We start from the raw sequence: 16,190 nt of genomic DNA, 5'->3' as shown, positions 1-16,190 counted from the left end.
TGCCCCATGGTAGTGGTAAGATAAGTTGGTGGGAGCTGAGCACAAGATTAAGTGAGAGAGAAAGGAGCAGCAAATATATACAACAGCCCCAAAAGCATAAAGGGGGGATATGCCTTAGAGAGGATAAATAGAAACATGTTACTTAGCTGTTTGTACAGCCAGACTTCAGAGAGCACTTTGGGTATCTATAGCTCCTTGGCAGGATGAAAAGGTGATCTTGGTGATAGACTGCAATTTTCTTTTAAGGCCCTGTATGATTTAGGACATTGAAATGCTCTTGAAATTCAACAGACATTTCAAGCCTAACTTCCTTAAGGCCAGCGAAAATCCCAGCATTAAACACTAACAGCTGAGAGCAAAAGCTGATGGGACAGCAGGGGCATATCAATTCAGTTAGTGCAAACTTTTACTGGAAGAGGAGGGCAAGGCACATGCACGGGATGCAAGCACAGCAGGCTGAAAAGACAAGGGAATACCAGTGTGGGAGGACATTCATAATTAAAAGAGAATATTTGAAAAGGATTTTGTTTTGAAAAGACTGCCCTGAGGAGTTATAATCCTCAAGCAATCTCATGTATAGTCTGATGAAACCATCCTGTCAGAAGCCTTAAATCCAGCCATAAGGGTGACATATGGAAAGCAGACTGCTGCCATTCCCCTCTGATGGACGCAACAGACAAGTGGGGGAGAAAGAAACGACGACACTCATATGAGAAGGGCTGTTTGTACCCAAGCTGCTGAGAAGGGAGATAAGTGCTAAGCCTTCCTTCCTGGCCTGGAAGCTGCAACAGTGACTGTGGGCATGCGAAGCAAGGCCCTGGGGAAAACCACCAGGAACCTTCATCTAAACAGTCCCCAGCTGGAGGGTGGTGAAAACCTGAACCCCAAACTTTTTGCAGAGATGACAGAATATTTGGTTGTGGAAGTTCTTGCAGTACCAGAAAAAAACTGAGACAGGCAGAAAGACATCACACCCAGAGGAGCTCATGACCTGGCAGCTAGCAAAGCACCCAGCACTGGGGGAGTTTCAGGTAACCTGAACATCCGTGTCCTGCAGCCCATTGCAGCTTTATCCCCAAGTGCTCCTTTCGCTGTCTACCCCATCCGGACTCATCCCATTGTACATATTTAACATTACACATTCACTGGGGCAAGGAAATGAGAATGCTGTCCCATGCCTCAAGTAAGTGCCTTAAACAACAGAGTCATTCTCCTTCTTTCACCTAACGAATATTCATTCATATGAAATGAAGTTGTTCCAACAGGAAAGACAGACTCACACAACAGCCCAAACCCAGGTAGGAAGAGCAACCACCCTGGATACAGGAGGGGCCAACTCTCTAGCAGAACAGTAATTTAACCCATGTCTTCCATATTCTATGAATATACTCTAACCTTTCAGGTTTGGATCAGTATCTGTCTCTATTTCTGTCCCTCAGCTTGCAAGGTCTTCTTCTTTGTCAGCATTTGACAGGTCTCAGGTTTTACCTGATGAAGGATATTTTCCTATTACAGTTCTCAGACTTTGGCAGGACTGGAAAACCACTTCCCCTCTGTTCAGACGTTGCGTATTTCTGAATAGACAAGATCAGATAGTGCTTTCGCATTCACAACCCAGCACCACAGCGGTGTGATATGATACTGTACCTCGTACAGAGCCTTCAGGAGAGCTGATGGTGGGGCAGGCTGCAAGAAGAAAATAAATGGAAAACAACCGTGTTAGGGAAAAAGATAGTCTTGCTAGGGGATTACAGAAACAAAAGAGAGAGAGGTCCTCTGTGCAGAGGAATAGAAAGCATAGGAAAACTTAGTAAATATTACAATATTCCACAGCTTAGTTCAGAGTTTGGCCTTGAACCTTGATTTAATATTTACACATATATATGCATATACATACTTTATATTTATGCAAACATAAAGGTTTTCAAAGTTTCCCTTGGCTTGCCCATCACACGAGCAAATAAAAATATTGCCTGTCACCAGACTTCATGTCCACTTTCTTTGGACTAAATCAGCTGGCACTGTGCAATAAGAAACAAAAAAAGAGCACCATATTCAGCATGTTTCTCTTCACTCATAGGCAACTAAACACTACATTCAAAAAGTACTACTTTTACTGAAACGAGCACCTTAATGATGCTGTAAAATACATGAAAATATCTGCAGTCCCAATTTTTCTACCTGAAACTCATCTTAGCAAAAATACCTCTCTCCGCCTCATTTTTAAACAGCATTACATTTAGTGTTACACTTCCTGGAAAGGGAACAAACAGCACAACAAATAATGCTACATTTCTCAGAAAGGGGGGCATTTCAGTGCTGTGTATATGCAGTGGCTTCGTGTCACCATACACTCAAATTACATGTATTCATGCAATATGCAAAATTTGTGCTCAAAAAAATAATATTTTTATTATTCTTCTGAAGACATCCTGTCTCTACAGCTTGGCCTTTAAACTCTTTAGGGAAACATGAAGAGTTTCAGCAAACTTCTACAGTTCTCCTTTCAGAAACTCACTTGTTGAACCCTCTAACATGCCACAGAGCAGAAATCTCAGAAAAGGAGAAAAGGCTGGAACCTGAGGCACCATGGTGAAGATTTGGTTATGAACACCCTCCATTTAAGTCGTTCAGGTAAAGGAGTGTTCTAGAGAACAGGGCACGATTGCAATTTTCAATTATCTGCTGCCGTTTAAATCCCACTCCACGGTTGCCAGATAGAGCTGTGACAAAGGGAATGCTTGATGCAAAATGAGACATGTCCCTGAAAATCAAGGACACTTGACAAGATGGGCTATTTCATAAATGATTTTCTAGATCATCAGTATGATGCAGTCTAGCAGACCATTATATTAAGGCTTCATTGTAACCCTTTTATTTCTATTATTACATCATATGCCATTTCATACCTCATCAGAAAACTTGTGCTTCTAACTAACTTCTGCAAAAGATGTTAAAAAAAAAAAAAAAAAAAAAAAAAAAAAAAAAAAAAAAAGGAGGGGGGAGGGTGTCATACCCTCCCTAAGGCACCTTATATTCCTAAGTCTGTAGCAATTTCAGTGCAATTATTCTTGATCAAGGCCTTCACAAAAGAAAGGGCATCCAAACCTATGACTTTGATGGTTATGGGACTATTGGAGCCATGAGTTAAAACACAAAGACTGATAAGTCTCCATAACCTCCCTTATCTGACTTAAAACTATAGGCTTATACATATATTCCATAATTCCCGTAGAATTGGATTTAAAAGTAGTTAGCTACTGAAACTTGCACCTTGAAACCATCTCTTTGAGCTTGATCAGCCGCTGGTTGTAGAACCATGTCCTGTATCCAGGACAATCTGACTTATGTCTACAAGATAGAGGTCAGCTCTTTCCCTTCCCTGCGTGGTACTATGGCAGGGTAATCAGAAACTAAACAGTTTTCCTAACGGGAAGCATTATTCTGAATTGAAGTGTGATATAGAAAATAATCCCTCCAAAAATCACTTAAACGGGCTATATGCTTGCTCATTTACCAGGCATCTAACTTTCCCACTTGGGAGTTGGGGGAGTTCCTTATGGCCCCTTCCGCAGACCCCAGTGTCCCTCTCGCTGATGTCCCTGGCAATCGCTCTCCTCCTTTCCAGGATGGAGGCACTTTGCTCGCAGCTCTTTGATGTGGCAATACTCAGCTTAGACAAAGTGTGCAAGAGTGAAAGTGACTGACACCGCCAGTTTGCCCTTCTACTTTTAACATTTTTGCTAGACTTTCCAACATAGTCCTGCTGTCTCGCTCTCTTTGGTTTTTGTTTTTTCCCCCCAAGTCCTAGTTACCGTTCTGTACAACAAACATCCAATCCGGGAACATGACAGACAACTTCTCAGTAACTTGGTTACATATCAATACTCTAGTCTTTCACTGTACATCCCACAGTTTTCCCAACATTATTACATATCATCTCTGCTCCTTCAAATAAATTACTTTATAAAATCTACAGAATTTAATCTCTCTCCTATTGTCTTTCAACTATCATAGCCATACACACTATATTAAATTCTACAAAGTGGCTCACCAAACTTATGGGATGATTGATTTCTACTTAAAAGTTCACAGGACTTTCCCACTGTAGTCTGAACACAGTGGATTTTGTCAATAAGTCACTTGAAAATTTAACCTGATATGTTCTTTGCTTGGTACAAACTACAATTTTCTCAGCTGATCTGCTTCAATCTTCCTTACTGGATTCCCTCATTAAGTTTTAAAACTGAAGTTGTATTTAGAATCATTTCAAATAGATAGGAAAGGACATTACCGCTACAGTATCTGTATTCTAACATTTGCTTCTTATCAGCTCTTTACAACCTCATTAATTCAACATTTCTCACTAATCCACTTCATAGTTTGCTTTATATCAGCTACAAGAACATATGCTCATTAAATTTAATAAGGGACTTTACACGGAACTTTAATTTAAAACATGTCATCATTTTCTTTGCTCCATTTTGGTGAAGTTGTGCAGAAACCCTTCAAAAATACTACCAGTCTCTTCACTAAATGAGTCTGATTTTAAGAGGTTGCATGGTTTCAGGCTTTCCTTGCACATATTCACAGTCCCCGGAGGCATCTGTCAAGAAACAATTTAGCCATTCCTGCCTGCCTTGCAAGGACTAAGCAAGGTGATTTGTTACTGGAAAAACTAAAGCAATACTTTATAGCAGGTGATTTACCCTCTGCTTTAGATGGAACAAATCCTCGTATTGAAGGGAGTTTAGACAATACAGGAGCTGAAAGAGAAAACAAGGCACGTGAGCTCTGTTATTCAGGATGGCTATGATAGCTAGCTCAAGATCTGTACGGTCGCTAGCCCTCCCCTGTTATCCTGGAATTACATCCTGGAACAACAAATAATGCCTGGGAGGAGTGCAGAAGTTAGGGCAGGATTTTTTTTTCAGGGCTAGCAGTCTATCCTGATTAGCAAAACCCTGGCCTTAGTCACAGGCCAGTGCAAGCACTGACACCACCCCACGGACATTGCCTTGATCTTGATGGATGACAGGTTACAAGCAGTGCACAAGTGATGACTGATTCACTTACCCGTTCGGCCTGTTGTGGACATGCTTTCACTCTCTCCTGTGTTGTGGACAGCAGAAATGGTCACCTTGTAGGCTCGGTCGGGCAGCAGGGACTGCAGGGTGACACTGCTGCTTTTGCCAGAAGCCATTACCTACAGCAGGATGGAAAAAGAGCCCAGCGTTGATGCAGACCTCCCTCTACAGCTCTCATTCACGCCTTGGGGTTGCACGAAGCTGCAAGTCCTGAGACAGCAGGGCTCAGGACAGCAACCCCGCCTAGTTCAGGCAACAGTAAAAACAAACCAAGGAAGCCTGGCTGTGCACTGACATCAGACTGGCTGTGTCCGGGGGAGAGTAGTTCCCTATATACACACCCCCATACTCTCCACACAGACGTTTTGACATGGGTTGAAAATTCCTTATGACATAGCAACCAGGCTGGGCCTGAGTAGAAAATCCTGAGTTTTAACAGGTTAGTGCTTAACCTCCCCAAGTCAGAGGGGCAGTAGATCTATCCTCTACGCCTCTCTCTGAGTATTCCCCACTGTGGTTCAGGAACAGGAGAAAGCTGCAGCAGCAGCAGCTTTGATGGACACAAATACCTGACTAGCAAAGAAGCCTGGAGGACTTTGGCTCCTCTGCAGAACCGGGATCCCTTTCCAGTAGTCAAAAGACTGCCACAAAGCAACGTGCTGGCAAGTCAGGGGACATGGCTTATTCTTGCACTCCTGTAAACCAGTTATCCCTAAGGTAATCCCCACTGGCAAGAGCAGAGTTCCCCTAGGCGTGAAATTGTCCCCATGTCCCCCTAGTCCACAGCCTGTCACCTACGAAGGAGCTGAAGACCTACTGTTTGCCGAGCACTGTCATCAGAAACAGGGCTGTAGGTGATTTTGTAGTGCTGTATGCGGCCATCGGGGGGTTTCCAGTGGACCTGGAGGCTGGTGGGGGTCTCAGAGTCGATGAAGAGGTTGGTGGGTGGGCCCCGGGAATCTGCAGCAGGGATTAAAGGTGAACCACATAAAAAGCAGATAGTGATGTCTAAACAGGGCCAGCAACACTTGCTTTTGGACCCATTACTGAACGTTTCACTGCTCTGCTGTACTGTTAACCAGAGCTCAGAGCAGAAATAGTCACCTCAGAGATGAGGAGGGAAAGACAACAGATCTCAGATGGAAAAGGATTGCCCAGACACAACACAGTACAATTCAAACACACAACACTTCGAGGCCTAGGACCTGAAAAGAAAACTTTGAAGAGGAGAAAGAAGTGCTGGAGGTATGAGGAAAAGTGATCCTTTAAATACATCGCTTATAAATGCCCAAACTGAAATTTTATTTCATCAAAGATTTTGAGACACACTGGAAAAACAGCTCAATTGGTGGTTAGGACTGGATCACACTTCAGAGTTCATCCATTATCATTTTTAGTATTTTCCAGTTAATGCCGTGTTTGGCTTTAAGACTATCCTGTTCAAAGCTGTTTTAAAACTATCCTAAAATAACCCGGAGCAGCCAGCACACAACAGTCTTGTCTAGCTCTTCTCACCCCAATACTCAACAACCCTGGGAGTAGACTGCATACAGTACCTGAGCTACTCTTCCTCTTTCTGGCACCAAACTGTGCTGCATAGCTGTATCCCAAATGGGTAATCGGCTGAGGCACCATCAGCAAGAACAGGATTTGTTGGACAGCATAGTTGAGAAAATTTTATTTATTTAGATGCTTTCCTTCCCCTGTGTAGGAAACTGGATCTAGCAATGAAGAGGCTATGCTGGAGTAATTGTCCTGACCAGGAGCTAAGAGCTATAAAGCAAATGCCAGAGGGGGCTGATCTGATCCACTACTGAAACAAGGGACTTGAGGAATAGGTTACCCCAAGTTAAGGAGTTTGATTCCAGTCTCTTGCTATGAATGAAGGCAGGTGTCTGGCCTTGAATCCAAGCTGGTGTGAACACGGAGAAGTTGTGGACAAAGAAAAGGAAGCATTTGACTCAGAAGAGACTAAATATGGTGGGTGAGCCCTAAAGATGGTCAAGAACACTAATTTAGGCTATGAGATTTCTCTTCTGCAGTTTTACTGTAATGCAAACAAGCTCTTCTGCCCACCCAGCAGAGTCTGAGGTGACGTTAAAGTACCTGTTGAATGAAGATTATTTGCATCTTCATTGATCCTCCTTCCTTTTCCTGGATAAAATGAGCTTAGTTTTACTGAAGCTGAACCAAGTTTGCTGGCAGCTGAATCAAGCTAGATGCTGTTGCAATGCCTCACGACAAGATAAAGTGGAGCAGAAAGCAAGTGTGGAAGCAAAAGTCACATCAACAGCACTATTATTTAGTGCCGCGCTAAACCTCTGCCTCTTTGCTATCTGTGCTGGCTATTTCATTCAGCTGATATAAGCCAGAGACTGTTTAAGTGAACAAAGAGGGATGTTAGGGGAAGTCTTCCAAGTCAGGTTTATTCTGGAAGGCCCCCAGGCCTGGCAGAATTTGATGGCATGGATTTGACAGCCAGGGGAAAGGTCACTTTTCTAAGCTGTCCAGGAAGAAAAAAGTATCTCCAACACAGAGGACACCATCTGTGCCTTGCATTACCTCTTGAACCTCTGCTCTCTATTCCTCCACAGCAGGAATCTCAGGCTGCTCACTCTTGGGTCTAACTAGTAAAACAGACACATTGTCAAGTAAGAGTAAAGCCCCAGAGCCCACTCCATCAGAATATTTATCTGCAATTATTATATAGATCATAATTTTGCCCTCATTGCCATGGGTTGAAGCCTCTTCCCTATGTTTTAACTCCTTTCATCTGCAATGTATAGCCTGCAGAGAAGACATCATCTAGGAAGCTAGACAGAAGCTGAAGACATATATCAGTCCCGGGCTGGAGACTCTGCTCATGTAGTTAGCAAGAGGAATGGGATACATAAGCACTTCACAATCCACTTCAGTGCAAAGTCAGTTGGGTCAGCTCAGCCCAGCTTCATCATCGATTCTCATTCAAACTGATGACTTTGCATTGAAGATGAGACACGCTTATGTGCTCTGCTCAGCCAGCTCTGCTTTGATGGCAGAAACTTCCAACTAAGGAACAGTATACGAGCAGATTGGAAGGAACGGGGAGTGGGTGGGGGTAACATTTCAAAATGTCCCAGCTATAAAAATAAAGCTAAATAAAAGCTTCCTAAGTCCATATTTACTAATATTTACCTCATCTTGCCTAAGCTGAAGGACTTCTTTTTCACGACCCTGCAGCTCTGGATCTGTCTGATGAAGTGACATACAACACGGGCTGCCCTGTTACAGCCCCATTTGTTCCTCCCGCTGCCTGGAAAAGCCCATGTTAGCAAACAATTAAGAGTCAAAAACATAGCTGGGGTATGATGGCTTAACAAGTGACTATTCCCCCACTGAGCCATGATTCCTCCTCTCTGGGACATAATGTCGTCTCACTTTAAACTTTTTTAGTAAGATTTGAGCTACATCTGATTATCACAGTGGGGTACAGATTGTGAATGTATACCCAAACATTTATGTTGATAGTATAATTCAGGCAAGAGGCTGCATATCTTCTTATGCTGCTGTAATTCAACTACCTACACAGCAGATCTTAGAGTCCTGCGTTTGTGCCCAGGTCCCCGAGTCACAGCAGAGCCCTTCTGCTGCAGGGTGAGGCTGTGCATCACCACGAACTGCTTACGTATCCTCCGAGGGACATTCACACCACCGCTGCCTCAGAGCACCACTCGGGAAATGCAGTGGCAGAAAGAGACCCCAATAGCTTTGTTCTTCAGAACAAATAGGTGACAATTTTATTCTGTTCAAGGGAGAACAGGCCAACTCATTTACCTCAGTGTGAGATTTCTTTTTTCCCCTCAGTATGAGAGGTCCTTGTCTGCTTCTGAGCAAGGACAGATCCTTCCAAGGATCACCAGTCAACACCACTTCTGTGTCTCTGTGGCTTCCTCTCCAAAATTGCATCCCCTGAATCCTCACTAGTTTGCATGAAAGGTTTATGTCCTTTTGAAGTATTGCTAAGGTTATTTATTCATGTGACATATGACAACAGTGTGTAGATCCTTTAGTCAAGGATGAGGACTTTGTTATGCTAGACAATATATACTAACATAACGAAAGGACAGTTCTTAACCCAAATAAGTCTTCGGTCCAAATATAACAGAGAGACAAGAAGATACAACAGAACAATGGAAAAAGCACACAGTAACAATTTTGCTATCCTTGGCAAATACATCAGTCTACTGTTGTTCCTACTCTGTGTTTTGCTAAACCTGAAGAGAAAGGTTTGCTTAACTGAGTTAACGGTAAAAATTCCTAAACTTTTTATTTTTTCCCTAGTCATAGCTAAGAATCAAAACATGTAGTCCATGCATCTTCTGTTGACTAGAGGACTCTCCCCTTGGCGCTAGGTTTTCAATTCATTTTCAGACTCATAAAAGCGAAGCAACAACAGTGAGGCATTAGGCTTACAGAACCTGGGGTGGTCCAGCTACACATCTTAACTCCAGAAGTAATTATCAGACCCTCTTGCTCACTGAATATTTAATTACATCATGAGAACCTAAATACTAAGCACAGAGCTAAAAGATTAAAGGATCTGCAGGAGTCTTTTTCCAACTTTTGTTCCTTTTCCAGACAAAACGATTCAGCCACTTTAAACTGAGTTCATAAGTACTTTGGGGATAAATCAAACCATAATTTTGAAAAAAAAAAAAAAAAAAAAAAAAAGATCTGCCTGCCAAGAAAAAGAGGAACCTTAGCCCAAGCCTACAGAACAACACATTGCAATGATGGACAGGTTTTAGGAGGGAAGATGATGTTTCTGCCGATGGGGCCTGTTTCTGTGAAGTTTCTGCACCATCCTTTTAGCATAAACCATTCGACCTTGAAACACGATGTTTTACCTGGTGCAAGAGGAAAAGTAGTCCTGAATAAAGTGAATTGGGTGTTCTCACCTCACCCCCAAGGGAGGAATACAGTTCTGCTTCACAAAACCAGCATGCAAAGAACATCACTCTGACCTGGCTTTTTTTTTTCCTTTAACCTTCAAGAAAACAGTATTCAGGGGAGAATGAAGGACAGAGATAAGCATGTGTTACCAGAACTTCCTGCTGAATTTCACTTCCATCACTGCCCTTAAGCTTCAGTATTCTTGCAAATTCTACTAAAGCATTTTTAAGAGAAACTTCACACCTTTACCTATTTCTGAGTATGGGGATGCTGCCAAGAAAAGAAAACAGAAAAGCAGCAACAGAAAGAAGAGTGCCTTTTCATCCCCCTCTACACCATAGTTTGCTTTTGTTCAACACAGCCTGATTATAGCTGTTCACCAGGCTGTAACCCAAAGACACTGAGAGCACGTGCCTATGTCGGCTCTGAGGAGTGCGTGGCACTGGTCTGACTGCTCTTGCAAACTGGCTAGCAGCACCCAGGCAGCAGGCTCCAGCTGGCTGCCCAGTTACACACCTGATTTATCTGAATCTATTATTTTGCTTTTCTTCATGAAGCAACTGATATGCCTAATGCATCCCTATTCATGCACAAGGACAGCAGCTGACAGGCAGAAGTCAAACTGCCTTCGCTGTCCCACTGGGGTGCCAACTCCAGCAAGGAGTGGCTTGTCCAAATACACCTAAAGAGTGCCATCACATGCCTTTCGCAGTGGGCTGAGGATGCTCCTCTGGCATTCTGTAATTCTTGCCTTAAAACAGACATCTGTTTACTGAAGCCTCTAAACAGCTCTAATTGTCCTTTTATCCTTGCATAGCTGTATGATGCTTCCATTTCTTTTTCTTATAGGCATGGTTTTTTTTCTTGTCCTACATACTTGCCTGAGGTAGCTTTATATAAACAAAGGTTATTATTATTCATTATCAATAAAACCTCAGCTTCTTATTCCAAGACTGCCATTTACTCTAAGCTTTATCAACTCAACATCAACCTAAATGAGTCTATTCTGCAAAGGAAGTTGAGAGCTGAGAGACGCAGGAGTGGACTGCCACTGTTCAATGAATCCTATTCCATTTGCTGACAACAAAGCCATTACACAGGCAATATTAATTAAGAGGGCCTCAGGGAATGCCACTTTTTAACCTCATATCCTGTCTGTACAAAGCAAGATTTAGATAATGCTTCCACACAGTGTGACTGCAGGATTTGCTCTCATTTTCCTAAGTGCCCTCAGATGAAGCATGATTCAGCAATTACGTAGCCAAAGAATTCCTCACCCTCATTAACAGACAATGTTTAACTAACAGGAAACATTTATTAGGCAGCGCTGTGACACAGTCAGCTGAGCACCCTACGGAAAGCCAGTACATTTGCATCAATACACTATACCAAAATGGGGGAAAAAAGCAATGTATTCTATACAAAGTACATTGCAAGGGCATCAGATACCTGTAAGATACAACAGCCTGCTTAAGCGTGCCCAGCCTATTTTTCTCAGGAGAGACTCAGAATACTAAAATGGGGGTATAAATACTGCTAGCCACTTTCATACATCTAGTTTTGGGTTTTCAGAGCTGGAGAGGACCAGATCCAAGCTGCTGGTCCGTGATCTGTTCTGAGGCATCCCATGCCCTGTGTATTTTCCCTAAGCCATGGACACTGAGCACTGATCACTTACTGGTCCTGTGCTGAACCGAAACTGTGTCGCTCCGAGCACCATCTTTGTAATAGGCCCACATGGATATCTTATAGTCTGTGTTCTTCTGCAAGCTTGGCAGAACGGTGGTTGCCACATTTCCAGCGACCGAGAGCTGCAGCAGGGGAAGAAATGAGTCAGGAGAATTCCCAGGCTTCCCCAAGCTAGCTCACGCCATCCAAGTGCCTGGCTCACAGACTCCCTGTTCGTATAAATGAGTTATCATTGGGCTTTGGGGACAAAGTCTACTGTCATGGGTTGCACAAATTTAAGCAGTGGCAAAATTCCAGCCCTAATTAATGCTGAGTAGATGCCGCTGCATTGCTGCCCAATTATATTTAGCAGCTACTACTACACAACATAGTGCTCTGATACCAGGTACTCTACCTATCCTGAGCATGAAATCACTTTGCCTGGTTTTCAGTATCATTTCCTATCCCAACTCTGTAAGGCAAGCTAGAATACGTACAAGGTATCTCTGAGATAGTCTTGCACGGCACAAGTGTTCGTATCACTGCTCTGTCACGCTCACACTCAGAGGCTGAAATGAGACTGGAAGTGTGCTGGTGTACCTTTCAGAGGCACTGAAAACAGAAGCCCCAATACACCCTTATTCCAGTCCAAATGCAAAGAACTACATCTTTCTCAAAGAACTACCCAAAAGTAGTTAGTGCTTCCAGCACTGAGCAGAATAGAAGTCGCTTCAGCTATCTTAGAGGTGATACCTCTAGCTATAAATATCTGAGTACGATGTTTGTCTTTTCCACAGCAACTTGACATTGTGGACTGGTGATTCTCTGTAACCCCAGATTTTTTTCTGCTGAATTGCTACTTGGCTATTTGTTCTACATCCTGTAGACCCGTAATTAATTATTCCTGCCTAAGCCTAGTACTTTGCACTTGCCCCTCTTGAATTTCATCCTTTTATTTTTCCGAGAACACTTCTCCAATCTTCCCAGATTCTTTAGGACTCTAAGTCCGCCCTCCTGTAGTCCTTCCCAGCTCCTCTCTCTTCCAGCACTCAATTTGTAGACTAATCCGCTGAACAGAGCCAGGTCCAGGAGAGACCCTCTCTTATTCCAAAGGCTCCTCCAGTCGGGTGGTGAACCACTGAATTTCCTGAGTCCATTAACCTGAATAGTTTTACATCTCTTTATTCCACTCTCAGGTGATTTCGGAGTCATCAAGCAGGCACGAGGCCAACCCAGCATCCCCAGCTATGCGCAGTTCAGTACCTCCTGAGACTTCTCTCCACCGAGGATACTCCATCTGATCTGATAGACAACCACATCTGAAGCAGCGACAGCTTCCCACTGCAGTTGGAGATTGTTTCCTGAGAGCTCGGTAACCTTCAGTGCACGTGGTGGGGGGACCTTTACTGAGGGATGCAGAAGGAAAACAAGCTGAAGTGCAGGCACTGACAGCGCCTTGTCAGAGCTGAGGTAGGGAGCAGATGGTCGGGGAACAAAACATCAACCAGGCAGATGTCTGAGACCAGCCTGTCTTTCACTTCTCCAGGCCCAAATGACAACAGCCATCAGGACAGAGAGGGATAAATTATTTTTAAAACCCTAGTTAAGGAGGATAATTTAATTTGCGGAAAGGACCTGTATCACTTTGGCACTTTAATGGGGAGAAGGCTAGGAGGGCACTCAAGGACAACAGAGGTTACCACTGTGCTTTCTCTTTGTTTGCCTCCTTCCATCTCATTTTACACATAATGTAGTTGGGCACATTCCACACACAAAGAACAACCCTGTAAACAGTCCTCTAGGTTTTGTGTGAGGGTTTTGGCCATAACTTGCTGGGACCGGTCTGTAAACATCCCATTTAGGACCCACAAAAGCCAATTTTGTAACCTGTAATTGGGTCCAAAGACCTTCTGAATCTCCCAGCATTTCTGTTGCCTACTTACACGTGGTAACGTTGCCAGTAATTGGAAAGGAGTCGCCTTCATCATATGTAGATCTGACACTGATAAAGTATTGAGTGAATGAGGACAAAGGTTTTAGGACAGTGGATGATGCAGTGCCAGGAACCTCAACCTACAAGGGAAGAGTAACATGAGTATTAGGAGAGAAGCCTGGAGTCAAACTTCCCTGGGGTTAGCACACTGGGGACAACTGCATAAAAGGTGCCCATGTCAGAGTCACTGCTGTTAAAACGCTGCCAGCAGGAAAGCCCTCCATGAACCGTGCAGCCAAGGGAGGACAGTGCAGTGCCTGACCTCCCAATTTCTTTTCGTTCCACCAGCTGACTGAGGACTCACCTCTCCGGTGTTGCTCCCTCTGCTAGAGACGTAGGTCACGCGGTGAGCTTTCACTGCCTGAGACGCAGCCTCCCAGCTGACTCTGACCGATGCATGGCTGATCTCGGAGAAACTCAGGTATCTAGGAGGACTCAAGGCCACTGCAACAATAATTAGCGACAGCACTTAGATGTTTTAAAGGCTGCACAAAGGCAATGCCACTGGTTGCCTCCTACTGCTCTTAGAGGGCTCCATCTTAAACCAAGAGGCTCATTCGCCATGAGGGAAAATATTCTCTTTATGTCACTGCCATACATGCCTCTGGATGTCAAGAAAGACTACCTGGGCCTTAGGTGGAGACAGGGCCAAAGAATTCCCCTTTCTCCTCAAGAAACAAACACCTTGGGGAACATTGTTTCGAGAGGCCTCTTTTATCAGAGGAAAATCACTCCTTTCCACAGCTCATCATGTGATTAGAGATCCCCTCAGGGAACAATATTTGCTTAAGATCAGGCAGGGAAGAGACAGTCTGTTTATAAGCCACATGAACTATATGGGAAGGACCTCATTTAACATCTCTCACTTAAGTGTTTAATGACACCTTAGTAGGAAGCAACACTTACAGGTGGTTTCCTGGATGCTGGCTGGATCACTCGCATCTTCCCCATACATTGCATACACCGCGACAGAGTACTCTGTGCTGGGCGACAACCCGTCTAGCAGAACCTCAGGCTGGGCCACTTTCACCTACCAACAGAGAGCCACCTTGGGGTACCCTTCAATTCTGGGGTGCCCTCCCATGCCGTCAAAAGAGCAAGGGCCCAGCATGACCTTACAGAGACAAAGGCTGAGGCCAAGGCCCCTTTTGGTTATACTAGTGACACTCACAGTTTGGGTAGGCGTTTCACAGTCATCAGTGCTTTGTCCCCCCACTTCCTAGAGGACCCAACCACACTGGAAGACACATCACTTTCTCCTGCCCTAGCCTGCAGATGTATAAGTTTCTTACATTTCACCTGCAGTGAACAAGAAATGATTCTTTGTCTGGGGAATTTACTAAAATGAGAAGGTGATGGAGAAGAAAGAAAGGAGAGCAGCTTCCACAACTGAGAATATGCAGTTTAGGGCTGTTTTCTAACCACAGTACCCCAAAATCATATCCTTAATGAAAATCCCTCAAAAGGAAGGCAACATAACAGTCAGCTCAATCACTTTCGTTTACAGCCATCCCACAACGATGAGTCCCCTTAGAGGACCCAGCCCTCTCTGGGACACTCCCAAAAGTTTGCAAGGAGAAGGCACATTCCTCATCCTACCTCCCCAGGATGGAGCACAGCCCTTTGGGGATGAAGGCCAGAGGAGAATATACCAAATGGCTGCTGCGGTGAGCAATGCAGCTGGTTCTCCCTGCAATGTCTGGGGGGGGGCAACGTGCCTTAGGTCTTACAGCAAGAGAGGATGGAAGGGATGCATAGCAGCTGAGGTTTCAAGGAAAAGATGAGGATCCTGTTTGCTGAGACACATGGAAAGCCAGGCTTGCAGAGAAGTTGCCCGCTTGCACGCAGGCCCGTAGCAGCTGGAATGCTGCCACCTGCCGCTAGCAGAGCACAGCCACATCTCCTCTTTAGCAAGATGTTTACTGCAGAAACCTACCTCCGAGTCCTTTAGGAGTGTGCGTACAAAGAAGCATGCTTTTATAAAAGACAGGGAACATTTTAACATTGTTTTTGTAGACCTCACGCAGCCCTAGTTCATTGAACTTTTACAGTGGGTAAGTCAAGTAACAGTAGAAATGTTCTAATATGTTAAAATACAATTTTAAATGTTGTTCTCTTCTCAAATGATCTGAATCTTAAAAAAACCACAACTGTACATTGGAAGCAGAGTACAAGCATTAATTGCTGTATTTTGAAAACCATCTTGTAGTTGTTCTTATTGCTATGCCATTGGGAGGGGAATCTGAGTCAGAGAGGTGACACACATTCCCCAAAGCCATATGGAGTACACGTGGCAGAGGCCTCACGCACAAGCAAGGAGCTAACCCATCCTTCTGCGAAGGGGGTAAAGCAGCAGCAGATCCCTTTTGCTATACTTCTTATCCTCAGTGCATAGGTACTCCAGAAAACTTATTAAAATCCACACAAGACAAAAGGACCTTAGAGGTTTTTAAAGGTTTTCCATTCATCTACTATTATTTTATTTTTATACAGTGTCATAAGCCTGGTTT

The 16,190-nt window shown here is 44.0% G+C and overlaps 1 protein-coding gene across 1 annotated transcript in view; it reads right to left on the bottom strand.

Annotated features, from left to right (window-relative positions):
* The window catches only part of COL20A1 (collagen type XX alpha 1 chain), a 63,825-nt gene that overhangs the window by 26,860 nt on the left and 20,775 nt on the right, over positions 1-16,190 (bottom strand). The window contains exons 14-22 of the mRNA XM_026092843.2: positions 14,587-14,710; positions 13,985-14,124; positions 13,631-13,760; positions 12,951-13,093; positions 11,698-11,830; positions 5,905-6,047; positions 5,077-5,206; positions 4,710-4,766; positions 1,648-1,686 (exon numbers count right to left, since the gene is read on the bottom strand). Coding sequence (XP_025948628.2) covers positions 1,648-1,686; positions 4,710-4,766; positions 5,077-5,206; positions 5,905-6,047; positions 11,698-11,830; positions 12,951-13,093; positions 13,631-13,760; positions 13,985-14,124; positions 14,587-14,710 — 1,039 coding nt within the window. The remainder of the gene's footprint in view (positions 1-1,647; positions 1,687-4,709; positions 4,767-5,076; positions 5,207-5,904; positions 6,048-11,697; positions 11,831-12,950; positions 13,094-13,630; positions 13,761-13,984; positions 14,125-14,586; positions 14,711-16,190) is intronic.

This window comes from Dromaius novaehollandiae, chromosome 16 (assembly GCF_036370855.1).
Source record: "Dromaius novaehollandiae isolate bDroNov1 chromosome 16, bDroNov1.hap1, whole genome shotgun sequence".
Lineage (NCBI taxonomy): Eukaryota > Metazoa > Chordata > Aves > Casuariiformes > Dromaiidae > Dromaius > Dromaius novaehollandiae.
This window is presented reverse-complemented; position numbering and strand designations above follow the sequence as displayed.